The sequence below is a fragment of the Lissotriton vulgaris genome, chromosome 10 (assembly GCF_964263255.1).
Source record: "Lissotriton vulgaris chromosome 10, aLisVul1.2, whole genome shotgun sequence".
NCBI lineage: Eukaryota > Metazoa > Chordata > Amphibia > Caudata > Salamandridae > Lissotriton > Lissotriton vulgaris.
This window is the reverse complement of record NC_141698.1, coordinates 126,747,205-126,762,327: the sequence shown is the minus strand read 5'-3', so window position 1 is coordinate 126,762,327 and position 15,123 is coordinate 126,747,205. Positions and strand designations below refer to the sequence as shown.

The 15,123-nt window shown below is 42.8% G+C and overlaps 1 protein-coding gene across 1 annotated transcript in view; it reads left to right on the top strand.

Annotated features, from left to right (window-relative positions):
* SDK1 (sidekick cell adhesion molecule 1) overlaps positions 1-15,123 on the top strand; it is a 1,937,536-nt gene that overhangs the window by 1,358,528 nt on the left and 563,885 nt on the right. Inside the window, exon 11 of the mRNA XM_086940699.1 lies at positions 5,968-6,135. Coding sequence (XP_086796825.1) covers positions 5,968-6,135 — 168 coding nt within the window. The remainder of the gene's footprint in view (positions 1-5,967; positions 6,136-15,123) is intronic.

Genomic DNA, 15,123 nt, shown 5'->3' with positions numbered 1-15,123 from the left:
TGGGGTGGACCTGCAGAGTTCTCGAATGCATTGATTGATCTTTCAGGGTGTGGTTGCCAAGTCTTTAAAATAGACTATAATCAACTTACTGCCCAAAACCAAGCTGCTTGGAAATGGCGCTAACCAAACACGGGCAGATTTCTAAATTACTACTTAAAAGTATTATGCTGGAATGCTAGGCAACAAACGAAACTCCAGAAGTACTTGGAAACACATAACCTTAATCCGAAACCAGGAATTCAGACTTTCCATAAGAGTGGATAATGCCTTCTCAAATGTTAAAGAGGATCTGCTGTATTTGTAGGCAAATCATGGCCAAAGGTCTGTCTCCTTTGTATTTCAGCTGTTTATGGTATGATGATCCGCCAGATCATACTGAACCACCTATGACATTGGACAGTGATCTCGCACAGCCCTAAACTGGATCCGTTCATTCTTTACCAAAGGGAATCAGGAAATCGGAATGGACAACATCCTCTCAGCATTAGAGGGCGTGACCGCTGTGATACGATACTGCTTGGAACTGTGACTGTTTCTCTTCAATATCAACACAGGCCTGCATGCAAAGCTGATAAAACAAGACTATGTATGTTCCTGATCCATGCACAAGACCTGGTTTGATACTGATTTACCTTCACTGGATGAAGAGTTAGAAGTGTCCGTCAGCCATAACAACATCAACAAATGCTTCAATAAGATCTCCCATTGCGTGGAAGACATCTACATGTGCCTCAGTCGAAGCAGAACAGTGATGTTCATCCTAGGCAGACCAAAGCAAAATGCTCTCCTGTTCAAGCAGAGCAACCTCCTGGGCACTATTCAGTTGCCATTGCATAAAGTTGGTAGCGTTCAACTTCAACTTTGTGGGTGCGAAAATCCATGGACCATGGAATCATGTGTCAAACCACACAGCAGCAGCACTGAAGTAAACAGTAAAAGTCCAGTTTGTGTACAAGCTCAAGTTCCAACTAATGTGCAATAGGTACAGAGGGCACAGAGCAATAAGTTCAGCTTTTCTCAATTTTCTAACTTACCTCTACAATCCTACCAGGGAAAATATATATAGTTGCTCCATGGCCATTGAACACACTATGTTTAGATAGATTAGCACATTAGCGAGGCAAGTACTACCACCTTTGGATCTCCTTCCTCTATTACCTCATGAAGATATAGAAAGCCCCACTCTTAAGAAATGCCGGCAGAACAAAGACACTTCAGTGGGGCTACCCCACCTAAGTGGCACAGAGGCCTTTCGCCCTACGGTCAAACTACGATCATGAAGATACAGAAAGACCCACTCTTAAAACAAGCCTTCAGAACAAAGACACTTCAGTGGGGCTACCCCATCTACTTGGCACAGAGGCCTTTCACCCTACGGTCAGTGTGTCTTAAAACAAGCCTTCAGAACAAAGACACTTCAGTGGGGCTTCCCCACCTAAGTGGCACAGAGGCCTTTCGCCCTACGGTCAAACTACGATCATGAAGATACAGAAAGACCCACTCTTAAAACAAGCCTTCAGAACAAAGACACTTCAGTGGGGCTACCCCATCTACTTGGCACAGAGGCCTTTCACCCTACGGTCAGTGTGTCTTAAAACAAGCCTTCAGAACAAAGACACTTCAGTGGGGCTTCCCCACCTAAGTGGCACAGAGGCCTTTCGCCCTACGGTCAAACTACGATCATGAAGATACAGAAAGACCCACTCTTAAAACAAGCCTCCAGAACAAAGACAGTTCAGTGGGGCTTCCCCACCTAAGTGGCACAGAGGCCTTTCACTCTACGGTCAAACTACGATCACGAAGATACAGAAAGCCACACTCTTAAAACAAGCCTTCAGAACAAAGACACTTCAGTGGGGCTTCCCCACCTAAGTGGCACAGAGGCCATTCACTCTACGGTCAAACTACGATCACGAAGATACAGAAAGCCACACTCTTAAAACAAGCCTTCAGAACAAAGACACTTCAGTGGGGCTACCCCATCTACGTGGCACAGAGGCCTTTCACCCTACGGTCAGTGTGTCTTAAAACAAGCCTTCAGAACAAAGACACTTCAGTGGGGCTTCCCCACCTAAGTGGCACAGAGGCCTTTCGCCCAACGGTCAAACTAGATCATAAAGATACAGAAAGACCCACTCTTAAAACAAGCCTTCAGAACATAGACACTTCAGTGGGGCTACCCCATCTACGTGGAACAGAGGCCTTTCACCCTACAGTCAGTGTGTCTTAAAACAAGCCTTCAGAACAAAGAACTTCAGTGGGGCTTCCCCACCTAAGTGGCACAGAGGCCTTTCACTCTACGGTCAAACTACGATCACGAAGACACAGAAAGCCACACTCTTAAAACGAGCCTTCAGAACAAAGACACTTCAGTGGGGCTACCCCATCTACGTGGCACAGAGGCCTTTCACCCTACGGTCAGTGTGTCTTAAAACAAGCCTTCAGAGCAAAGACACTTCAATGGGGCTTCCCCACCTAAGTGGCACAGAGACCTTTCACTCTACGGTCAAATTACGATCACGAAGATACAGACAGATCCACTCTTAAAACAAGCCTTCAGAACAAAGACACTTCAGTGGGGCTACCCCACCTAAGTGGCACAGAGACCTTTCACTCTACGGTCAAACTACGATCAAGAAGATACAAAAAGACCAACTCTTAAAACAAGCCTTCGGAACAAAGACACTTCAGTGGGACTACCCCACCTAAGTGGCACAGAGGCCTTTCACTCTACGGTCAAACTACGATCACGAAGATACAGAAAGCCACACTCTTAAAACAAGCCTTCAGAACAAAGACACTTCAGTGGGGCTACCCCATCTACGTGGCACAGAGGCCTTTCACCCTACGGTCAGTGTGTCTTAAAACAAGCCTTCAGAACAAAGACACTTCAGTGGGGCTTCCCCACCTAAGTGGCACAGAGGCCTTTCGCCCTACGGTCAAACTACGATCATGAAGATACAGAAAGACCCACTCTAAAAACAAGCCTCCAGAACAAAGACAGTTCAGTGGGGCTTCCCCACCTAAGTGGCACAGAGGCCTTTCACTCTACGGTCAAACTACGATCACGAAGATACAGAAAGCCACACTCTTAAAACAAGCCTTCAGAACAAAGACACTTCAGTGGGGCTACCCCATCTACGTGGCCCAGAGGCCTTTCACCCTACGGTTAGTGTGTCTTAAAACAAGCCTTCAGAACAAAGACACTTCAGTGGGGCTTCCCCACCTAAGTGGCACAGAGGCCTTTCACTCTACGGTCAAACTACGATCACGAAGATATAGAAAGCCACACTCTTAAAACAAGCCTTCAGAACAAAGACACTTCAGTGGGGCTACCCCATCTACGTGGCACAGAGGCCTTTCACCCTACGGTCAGTGTGTCTTAAAACAAGCCTTCAGAACAAAGACACTTCGGTGGGTCTTCCCCACCTAAGTGGCACAGAGGCCTTTCGCCCTACGGTCAAACTACGATCATGAAGATACAGAAAGACCCACTCTTAAAACAAGCCTTCAGAAAGAAACACACTTCAGTGGGGCTACCCCATCTACGTGGCACAGAGGCCTTTCACCCTACGGTCAGTGTGTCTTAAAACAAGCCTTCAGAACAAAGACACTTCGGTGGGTCTTCCCCACCTAAGTGGCACAGAGGCCTTTCGCCCTACGGTCAAACTACGATCATGAAGATACAGAAAGACCCACTCTTAAAACAAGCCTTCAGAACAAAGACACTTCAGTGGGGCTACCCCATCTACGTGGCACAGAGGCCTTTCACCCTACGGTCAGTGTGTCTTAAAACAAGCCTTCAGAACAAAGAACTTCAGTGGGGCTTCCCCACCTAAGTGGCACAGAGGCCTTTCACTCTACGGTCAAACTATGATCACGAAGATACAGAAAGCCACACTCTTAAAACAAGCCTTCAGAACAAAGACACTTCAGGGTGGCTTCCCAACCTAAGTGGCACAGAGGCCTTTCGCCCTACGGTCAAACTACGATCATGAAGATACAGAAAGACCCACTCTTAAAACAAGCCTTCAGAACAAAGACACTTCAGTGGGGCTACCCCATATACGTGGCACAGAGGCCTTTCACCCTACGGTCAGTGTGTCTTAAAATAAGCCTTCAGAACAAAGAACTTCAGTGGGGCTTCCCCACCTAAGTGTCACAGAGGCCTTTCGCCCTACGGTCAAACTACGATCATGAAGATACAGAAAGACCCACTCTTAAAACAAGCCTTCAGAACAAAGACACTTCAGTGGGACTACCCCATCTACGTGGCACAGAGACCTTTCACCCTACGGTCAGTGTGTCTTAAAACAAGCCTTCAGAGCAAAGACACTTCAGTGGGGCTTCCCCACCTAAGTGGCACAGAGACCTTTCACTCTACGGTCAAACTACGATCAAGAAGATACAAAAAGACCAACTCTTAAAACAAGCCTTCGGAACAAAGACACTTCAGTGGGACTACCCCACCTAAATGCGACGGAGACCTTTCAACCTATGGTCAAACTACGATGAGAACTTCATAGGGACATCTACACTGGTCGGTGATTCTAAACCATGACTTTGTTAAATTACAAACACTTTGGCCATGTAGCTGAACCGGAACTTAATCTGAGAGCCACCCGCGAAGTCGGTTTTCCCCGTGCTCTAAAGGGGCCACTGATGACAGGACTGCAATATAAAAAACATTTACTTAAATAAACACTGCCTGAAATTCAAAATACTTCATACACATGCATACAGATCTATACAGAATAATTCATGCCATCTACAAGACACGTTAAGCATTAGATACCTCCTTAAAACCCACGCTCAGCCACCCAGGCACTGGTGGAACCGCCCCAATCAAGGAAATCAACAATGGTGAACAGGAGGTTCACTAGCTGCAGGCATAAGATCAAGACCCATCACTTAAAAAAAAAAAAAAAACTACGTTAACCCCTTCCAAAGATACCTAAAACCCTTTCCTTGAAAATGCCACCTGTTGTGTTTAATCCCTTCTATATAACCCGAAAAGTACTTGGGTTATCTTCGTGTATAAGTGCAATGCAAAAGAATAAAAATGCAATGCAAATATGTGGCTTTTTTATAGGGCACTAACAGCCAGATTCATCAAACCAGAATCGGCTCGCAAAGGGCCAGATTCTGAGAATCTGGCCCTTTGCGAGCGCTATTTTTGCCTTTGGGATGCATCATCCGAAATGCAAAAATCGCAAATGTAGAAATCGCTAAAATTGCGATGAACTGCATTTAAGGAATCTCAATTTGAGATTCCTTAAATGCAATTCATGAACCATTTTAAAATTGCGAAATCGCAATCTGGGGCCGCTATTTACCGCGAAGTCTAACTACGTGGTAAATAGCAAAAACTTAGAAAAATGCACTTTAGTGCATTTTTCTAAGTTGTATGTTACACACACACATGTCATTGGGACATGTGTGTGCGCAACACCAGTGGACATTACCATTTCAGGGGTGCAACAGGGTGTCCTTTGGACACCCTGGCACCCTTAGAATTGCTTCCTCATTTGCGATTCGCTAATTGCTAATCGCAAATAAGGAATGACTCACCATTCATTCCTAAGGGCCTTTAGGCCCATAGGAATGAATGGGAAAGCCATTCCTTAAATGCGATTAGCAATTAGCGAATCGCAAATAAGGAAGCTGTAGAAATCGCTAAAATTATTGCGATTTGTACATGCATCCCGTTTTGCAAGTTTTTAATAGCGAATCCTTAAAATTCGCTATTAAGGACTCGCAAAACAGGACTTTGATGAATCTGGGGGTAAATGTTTCTGTTGTCCCCAGAGTTTTCTGAAATTCTATATCAAATATTTTAGTTGTCCTCCAACGCTATTTTGTATTTTTGCTGTATTTCTAAATGTCTAAAATGCCATTTAAAATGTATTTTGCTTAGTGGTTTGTTCACCTATTTTTGTTTAGGAGCTTCTGTACTTTGTTTTGCAGGTAACCGGGTCCTAGCCAGCGGCTCTGTTCGGATTCCAAGGTTTATCCTGCTCGAGTCTGGTGGGCTGCAGATTACTCCTGTGTTTCTGCAAGATGCTGGCAACTACACCTGCTATGCTGTGAACTCAGAGGGTGCCATCAATGGATCTGCTACTTTGACTGTGTGGAGTAAGTACAAGGTTGCCTTTAAACCTTTTCCCCCACCTAAGTAGACTTGGGAGGAAGGGGCGAAAACAATTGTTTTCTGCTTTAATATTTTTTGAATTGGGTTCTTGTTACTAACTGACTCTGCCATAATCATTATTTGCTTGCTTCTCAAGTTCCTCTATCTCACAGCATTGCCTACTGTTTTTGGGTCGTACAGATTTCACACCAATAGCTTCTTGATCTCTCTCACCCCCAAGCTTTTGCTCTGGAGATAAGGATACTCGAATTATACAGATTTTATTGCTGTAAATTGTTCCATTGTGATTTGATTAGCTTTTCTCATGACTTTGAGAAATCAATGAAACAGTTTATTATTTAGCTCAGCATGGTGGACTATGCGAAATAGATGCCATAGTCTGAACTGCGAGGGAGCTGCCACTGTCTAAATAGAACTTCCATTATGGATAACCAGTTTCAGTGATTTCAACCTTGACTCACCTTTGGTAACGTATACTTAAAAACAAGGTAACCCACGCAGAAACTGCATGGTCTGTGCTTTGCAAACCAAAGAATGCAGCAATATATTATAGCATTATAGCCCACCGTAGCGGGCTATACCGGCTATTAAAGGCCCGCTGAATCGTTAAAGTCAGCGGGACTTTAATTGCCGGTATAGCCCTGCTACAGAAGGGCTATAAGGCTATTAGAACATTCTGCCACCAGAGGGCAGAATATTCTAACAAATTAAACAAAGGGTTCTCGAAGCTCCCCTCGAGCTTCGAGAAGCCCTTGTAGAACATTGGAATGTTGCTCTGCGGGCCTTTACCGGCCCGTAGGAGCAGGGAGCACTCCATTGTCTGCAACGGAGCTCCCAACATTCCAATGTTCTAATAAGAAATGAAGACCTTGCAAGGCCACACTAGGCTTATGCAGAAGGAAATATTAATAGAAAGGTCACCAAGACAAAGAACAACCATTGACTAAGCCAATAGGTCTCACTTGCCTTTTCTATGACAAGCTCGGCCTATTGGCTTTGATATTCTTTTTTTATTGTAGCTTGCAGGAGCCGACATGATGACTAAAGTGCAGCACTTGAACTGCCCAGCGGAAGAAGATAACTCTTGCAAATTCTCTTTCTGTATGTTTTGTATGAAATAGGGAAGCCTGCCAGAAAGGTAAATCTGTCTGTAATTAGACCTGAAAGTATCCAATTAGCAATCCCAAAAGAAGAGTCATTTCTCATCCGTGGCCACTGATTGTTCTCTCCTCATTATACAATAGTGATATACAATGCTGATTTCTGTGATGGAACGCCGCCCCCTCACAATTTCCGTCACAGTGTGGCCTCACTTTAATGGCGATCGTGAAAGTGAGTGGCAGTGAATATTGCATGAAATGAAGCACATTGCAGTATGTGTGGAATTGACTTTTTAGGTCTGGTATTGAGTGCAAAAGGAGATACACTGGTATCATATGCAGTGGCAACCACTGCAAAATGCAGCTAATTATGCTTATATTTATTAATTTACTTATATTATATTGTGCCAAATATATTGCCTTAATGCCACCTCTGAGGACTCTGTAACAAATAAAATCATGTTAACAGATGAAGTTAACTGAGGTACTTGGTGTAAGTGAAATGATGGTAGGTTGGAGTCCAGTCTTGGGGGGGAAAGGGCTGGGAACACAAGCCATATACACATTATATCTTGTCATCTCGGCATACCCAGGAGCTGGTTTGCCACCAATCAGGTGTTACTCGGGAATCGGGTTACGTCATCTATTGCAAATTGAAAGCATTGCAGGTCTAAGCATGAATTTCGATTGGTGGACTTTCAAGGCATGACACCATCAAAACGTACTGCGGGGTGCAGGGGAAAAGGGGTTAAGTCAAGACTCTGAGTGAGCCATTACTCCACGTGGTTGTGTCAGTGGTTTGTCCTTAATTCTACTAAGAGACAATTACATGTTTTAAAACCTGCTAGATGGCCTCTTAACTAAGGTCGTTACAGGAGCACAGATGAAGATATGGTATCTGACTCCCCGGATGTAATTTTTGGCTATAGTTTTGAACCTGGTTAGATACCGCTGTGGCTTGTTTGCCTGTTCAGATCTGTGTCAAGGCTCAATGACATTGTTCTGCATTCTGTCCATCAACTGTTGTTTTTGCATTTTCCATTTGTCACCCGAGTGGGATGGGTATGCTCAGACGTGAGTCCCGTGCTCTCCATGCCACTGGAATCAACCTATCCTGGCTGATGAGGGCTGAAAGCCCGAAACCGGTCCTAGGATGCTTGTTTCCATTCCAGGCAGGACCTGGCTTGACAGTTCGAGCTGGACTATTCCCATGGGGCACATGGTCAAGACTGATTTGCATATGGCTAGGTTCAAACTGGAATGGCATGGTGAGCAAACAAACTATGGATTTAGGCCCAAGTCTCTTTAGTTGGGTGAATGTATGACATCGTTCTGCATTCTGTCCATCAACTGTTGTTTTTGCAAGACTCAAATCCTGGCAAAGCAACCTCTGCCGTTCTTTCAGCTGAGGTTGTTAAAATGAATGCAGTTGGTTTGGATGATACTAATATAACATGATTTGCCAAGACTTGTCTATATAGTGCTGATCTGGCAATCCGGAGATCAAGAAGCCCTGAGAGATACAGACGTTTACTGTTTCTTCATTCAAGAAACACCCACGCTAGAAACACATACACTTTTTAGCCAAGACAAATAACATCTGTCTCCCAAGATACATGTAACACACTTTGAGTGCCATTGGCATACAGGTGAAAATTGAGCTCCAGCTTATGGAATATATATATGCTCTGGCCTACATCTGAATGTTGGGAGGGCCTCCATCTAAGATCTGTCTGATTGGAACAATGTCAGCCATTCCAGTAGTGTGCTCTAGAAACAGCTTGGATAGGCAATGTTCAATGCATACTAGGATTCGGATCAACTTGCCGTGTGTGTCCGTTTCCACACTCTGTAGTTCATCACTAACGTCTTGATCCAGACAGTTCTGTTGCTGCTCTTCCAGCTTGGTCCAGATATCCTCTTCAATGTGAATTTAGTCTTTGTGTCAGATGATTTATATCTGCTAGGTCGTGGTCTCTGGCTCTTCCTCGGACCAAGATTTTTGCCCCCTTATTTCACTAAATTTGAAGAAAAAAAACACCGGAGAAAATAGATTTTCTGGTTCTAAAATATTATGATCTGCGAGCTTCACATGGAGTTGATCTGTGGTTCTAAAATGTTGGTCTCTAGGCTTGACATGGAAGGGATCTGTGCACTCAGTAAATTCTTTACTAGGATTTAGTACAAGATAAAGAGATAATTTCAGACACTTGAGCAACTACAACAAGGAGCTTCAAAATCTAGTCTTTAAGCACCCTCTTAATGTACCTTAATAAGACCTAAGCTGTAGAAACGATTTCTGTGTCTCGCAAATGTATATTACCCCTAGGAATCGAGTATCTAAAGACTTCCTTTTACACTTAGTAGTGTGTTATATTTCTTCATGTTGTGATATTCAAAGGATTTGGGCTTCTCTTAAAGGAGGAAAAACAGCATCTGTGATTTTATATTGGATTATATTAATAAGTGGTATCAGTGGCAACATGGGCTTCCCTAGCTTTTGCCTACAAGCACTGAGCTTGGGTGCATCATCCACAACAGATACAAAGTTTAGAGAATTTGTCATTGACAATGTACTGTTGGAATCTGTTTTCAATCTGCACATTCTGTACCTCCGAACACGTACTTTATATTTTAGTGTGGCCACTGTGTTATTTGTATTCGTTATTAACACCTTGACTGCTAGCGGTTTCCCCGCTGTGTGCTGGGATTTCGAAAATCCCGAGTAACATGACGAGCTCAGCTCGTCATCAGCATACGAGCTGTGCTCGTCATCAGCATAGAAGGGGTTAAGGAACACAGGACATCAATTTAAGTCAGGCCCAGCAGCGGCCCATGCAGGTAAGAGCAGTGGGGCCGGGTGGGGGGGATTTCGACAGATGACGAGGTAAGATTAATTATTTATTTAATCTTCCCTCGTGGTCGCCTGTCCAATCCCCCCCTAACCCGGCCCCACCACTCTTACCTGCACAGGCCGCTGCTGGTCAGGCCTACCTCATTCAGGTATTCCATTATGTGACCTATTGTATATTTGTCTGCAGTTTAATACAGATTGAGTACATATTGGGCTATAGGTGCTAGTATGTATTGGGTGATGGGGCAGAACATAGATTTTAGCTTTAGTTTACTCTCTCCTGCTCCAGTCATTGCAGAACCTGTCATTGCCAATAGACCAGTTGTTTCCTGATTTGTTGTTCTCTTTCCTGGTTTGTGTCCAATTCATAACTGTAATAAAGTTACATCCTCAGTTCTTAAATTGCTCTTTTTATGAGCGCGTTGCTTCATTGTTTTTTTTGTTGTATTATTCTTGTTTTCAATTTCTGCGTGTAATTTGGTTGGTTTCAATTTCATTATGTGTTTGTAAAAATCGAATTTAGTGTCTGTCGAGTTAATGTGAGCCTTCGGGCAGGAATTCAGCCTTTTCTCCGTAGAAAAGGATGCACTCGTTTGAAATTCACAGACAGATAAAGTGGAGAACTTTTAACTGAATTTATTGGCAGTGGCTGTGACAAACTGGGTCCCAAATCCTTAGCAAACCGATGACAAGCTTATTTTGAGTTAATAGTTTAAAAAACAGTAAAAACACAGACCTGTTTTGACCTTGAACAAGCCCTGCTGATGAATACCCGTTGATTTGTATTTTCGTTTGCCGATGGAGGATGTTAAATTAATCCCCCCCACGGGGTGCGGTGCAAACCCTTTACCAGATTACCACAAATATAGATTCTGGGTTAGTCCCCACACATGTCACATTTATCTGGAGAAGTGTGGCTCAGGGGTTAGAGGCGGCAGACCTGGAAACTGAGATCGGCCCTGGACCAGGGTTCAATTCCCCGCCTCGGCGGGTCTTGGGCTAAAAATTCCACGGACTTGATAATTCTCGCTCCGGTGCCTTCTCGACTCATGGGTTCACACTCTGCGACTCTGGGCAATAGTTGCTTAATCTCCACACCGGCCCCTTGCGGCGGGATGCCTGGCTTTCACCTTGTGGATGCCCTACCGGGGTTATCTCACAGGGGAATACCAGGACGGGTTTCCTAAGCAAGCGCCGGGAAACCCACTGCGGGTAGCTGTGCGCTATATAAGCTCAAATACATATACATCTAAGATTAAGGATAATACGGTTTACAACTTGCTTGGAATTTTTGTATGTTGAATAAATATTTGACCTATGGAGAATATTTATGCCACATAAATGCTAAAGCAAATCTTTTCGGTTTTATTTAGTTAAGGATCAGGTTGCATGAAATCTGATCAGTTTACAATGCTTATTTCAATATGCATGGCAGCAAGATGCACAGCAGATCCTACCTTATTAAAAGGCAGTACATGTGAATCTTTGTATGTCCTCCTGCCCCAAGTATTACCCTTGTAATTTGTTTAAATTTCAAGAGACCTTCCTTTGGTGGTAATGCACACTTCTAGAGAAAGGGAGCTACACTCCCTTTCCTTTCAGATTTATTTAAGGATTTTATTTATTTAGAAATCAATATTTTAACAGTTGAATTTATTTCATGCATCCATTAAATGTCAAACGCTTTTTGGGGTAAAAACCTTTCATCAGGACTAATTGTTATACTTTCACAGGTTTTGTCTGAATTAAAAAGATGGGCAGTTTACTGCCAAATAAAATAATTAGATCATGTACTTCATCACAGTAGTTCATATCATAATTTCTAACAAGATGTTGACATGGTTTACGAGATGTTATCAATGTTGAAAGAAGGGAATCCCAAAAGAGAAAGGTTGTAATATGTTTCCCATATTATCCTTCGATGGTAGGTGGTAGGGATTTTTATTGGGCACACCCTTATTTACTGGTTCCCTCCACCGATTCCCCCTCAGCCCTGAACGAGGGGCTCGCTTGCAATTAGAGTATGCTTTGATGGGTGTGGTATGGCCAGTGATGAAGCATGACACCCCGCGGTGTGTGTGTGTGAGGTCATCACGTTACTTTTTATGAATGCCCATAGAACCAAGAAAGTGTTATGCCAGTAATTTTAAGTTCACCCATATTAGAGGAAATTCCTATAAAGCAGGGTGATTGTGTCTATAATTAGGCTTTTAAAAAAATAATGCCATGATAGGAGAGCACAAACGATTTGCCAGGAAAAAATCTCTCCTCGTCCCCCGGCCCCCATTACGTGTAGGGGCTATTGTGATAGACAAAAACAATTTGCACCAAGCAAATGCTCAACCACTGACCTATTTTATGTAATTCCTAATCATATATAGAAAGGTTTTTCATTTTGTTTCTTTATCAGTGTATACTTTATTCATTTTAATTTATTCATTTTAATGGTATTTAATTTTCTAAAACAGTTGTGGATCCCCTGAGTAGGCCTCGCGGGCCCCCAGGGTTCCTTGGACCACAGGTTAAGACCCACTGTGCTAACACATGCAGGGCAAGCACATTAAAGTCAGGCAAAAAACGTAAAGTGGACTGTATTGAAGGCTGTATTGGCTACAATGCTGTACTGGCTTTGTTTCCAGTTTACATAAAGGTTGAACGGCAAAGGAGCCTTCATTATAGTCCTACTTCAGTTTCCATTACATAGAAAGGGACTATAACAAAGAAGGCTTATTTGTCACTGACCTCATTTTGAGATAGAAACAAAAAGCGGATGGTATTAAAAGCAAGAGACAGTGTAAACAAATTGGCAAATTATCGACATATAACAAGGGAGAAATCGTAAGGAAGACACCAAACTAGGTAAATAAAAAAGTAGGTTTAATTTAATATATTAACAAATATTCATGGTTAAAAATAATTAATAAAAAAAATTAATAAAAATAATAATAATACAAATAATACAAATTGTTTGCCACTAGTAGATGCTATGTTATATGTATTTTTTATGGAATATATTGTGCTTTGAGTCATTTTGTTGTTTATATAACAGGTTCACCTTGTGTATTTTTATTAATTGTTTTTAACCATGAATATTTGTTAATATATTAAATGAAACCTACTTTTTTTATTTACCTAGTTTGGTGTCTTCCTTACGATTTCTCCCTTGTTATATGTCGATAATTTGCCAATTTGTTTACACTGTTTATTTCCCTGTACTCTGAATTAATTTTCTGAACAGGGGGTCCTTGTTATTTACATTATTAAAAGCAAGAGAGCCATCATAATAGATCCACCTTCGATTTCCATGCAACAAAAAAAATACCTGGTCCCAACACATTTATGAGAAGCTACCAGGACAGAAAGATGGGTAGAGTTAATATTGAGTGCACAGGGGTGTGATGGGCAGGAGGCAGATAGGACAGGGTGGTGGGCAGGGGAACTTGAAGCACGCATGCAAATGAGGGAGGGGTGGAAGGGATATACAAATGAGTGACAGGCAGGGGAGCTAGGAGAATGCTGTTAAAATAGATGAAGAACAGCTAGGCAAAATGGAGGGCGCGAGAAGGGGCAGACAGGGGGGGGCATTAATTGTAAAGCAAACCCTCATGCAGTTCATTGTAAGTGCTCGAATGGAAAGGAGAACATACAACCAAACATCCAATAGCATTCGGTGAGAGATGAATACTTTACTGTGCTGATTTTTTGTCCAATTTGGAAAAGCAAATTTACAAAGCGGTGCTTTTCCAAGTTGGACAAAAAATTGACTTTTTACCCCAGGTTTGGGTGATGCTCTTAGGACAGGGACCATTTGGAAATATCACGCCAGAGGTTGAAGACTAATTTGAGTGGTGAACTTAGGATTGGTGCCTTTCTTTTCCTTGACAGGTTCACTGTCCAAAGTGTTGTTGTACAAATACTTTACTGTGCTGAGCCAAGAAGTTAATGATAAAGTCTCAAGACAGTGGCTAAAAAAGGAAGGTCAAAGTAAGCCACTGGTTGATAGGCGCGCCCAAAGCCCACTCTCTCTATACGTTACCTTTAAGTCTGTTTGATGCTCTGCTGTCAAACCCCAGCTCTGAAAAGGCATGGGGCTTGTTTGATTCCTGTATATTCAGGTAGCTGTTGGCTTCACAGCACTTCTACTGTGCTTCGAAATGATAACATTAGCTGGTCAATGTGAGACTAATGCATTTTTCCCCGTTTTTTCAGATCTCCACATATTTTGCACATTCTCTGGTACTACTCCTATTGTGACATTAATAAAAAAGAAGCCTGAAGACCTTTATACCAAGAAGCCCCACCTGCACACCCTCTTGCACACCCAGCATTCCCTCAAACCAAAACATTAGACTGTAGTGCTGAGAAATATGCCATCTAATGCACCGAAATGAACTGTCTGTTGGTTTGAGAGGCTTTGATAAATGCAGTGCTCCTGTGGCTATTTTTCTATCAGACAAGTTACAGGATGGATTTGCTGGTACACCCCAGGCGCTGCAACCTTTTGTGTAGCTGCCATTAAAAAAATGTGTCCACAGCCAATTGAAATGCATGCTGTGTCGCTTCTACATTTGCTGCCTCACTCCTACGTCGGCTTGCCACTTCCACTGAACAATGTTTCCTAATATCCCTTCTTAACCCGTAACCCCTGAGCTCCAGTATAAATCCCCAGGTTCCATTAGACTTCACTGAATGAAATAATTAAATGTGAGGCTTCACTTGGAGGCTGTCATATTCAGTCGCCTAAGCCTTCTCGCCCGCTGCCGTGCTTTTCATCTCCTCATCTTGTAGGAAAAATGATGCTGATCTCATTCCCTGCCTCTTACTTGTCACACTAGACATTATCTTCCACACCCTCTACCGAGGAACTTAAATGTTTTCACTATGTCTCCAAGGTGGAGAATTGAATTGATTACATGGTCGCTATACGGGATTGATAGTATTAGATATCGCTGATTTAGGGTCAGTATAGGAATTTGGAGAAAAAAAAACTTTACACGAAATGGCTTGATTCCCTGAAA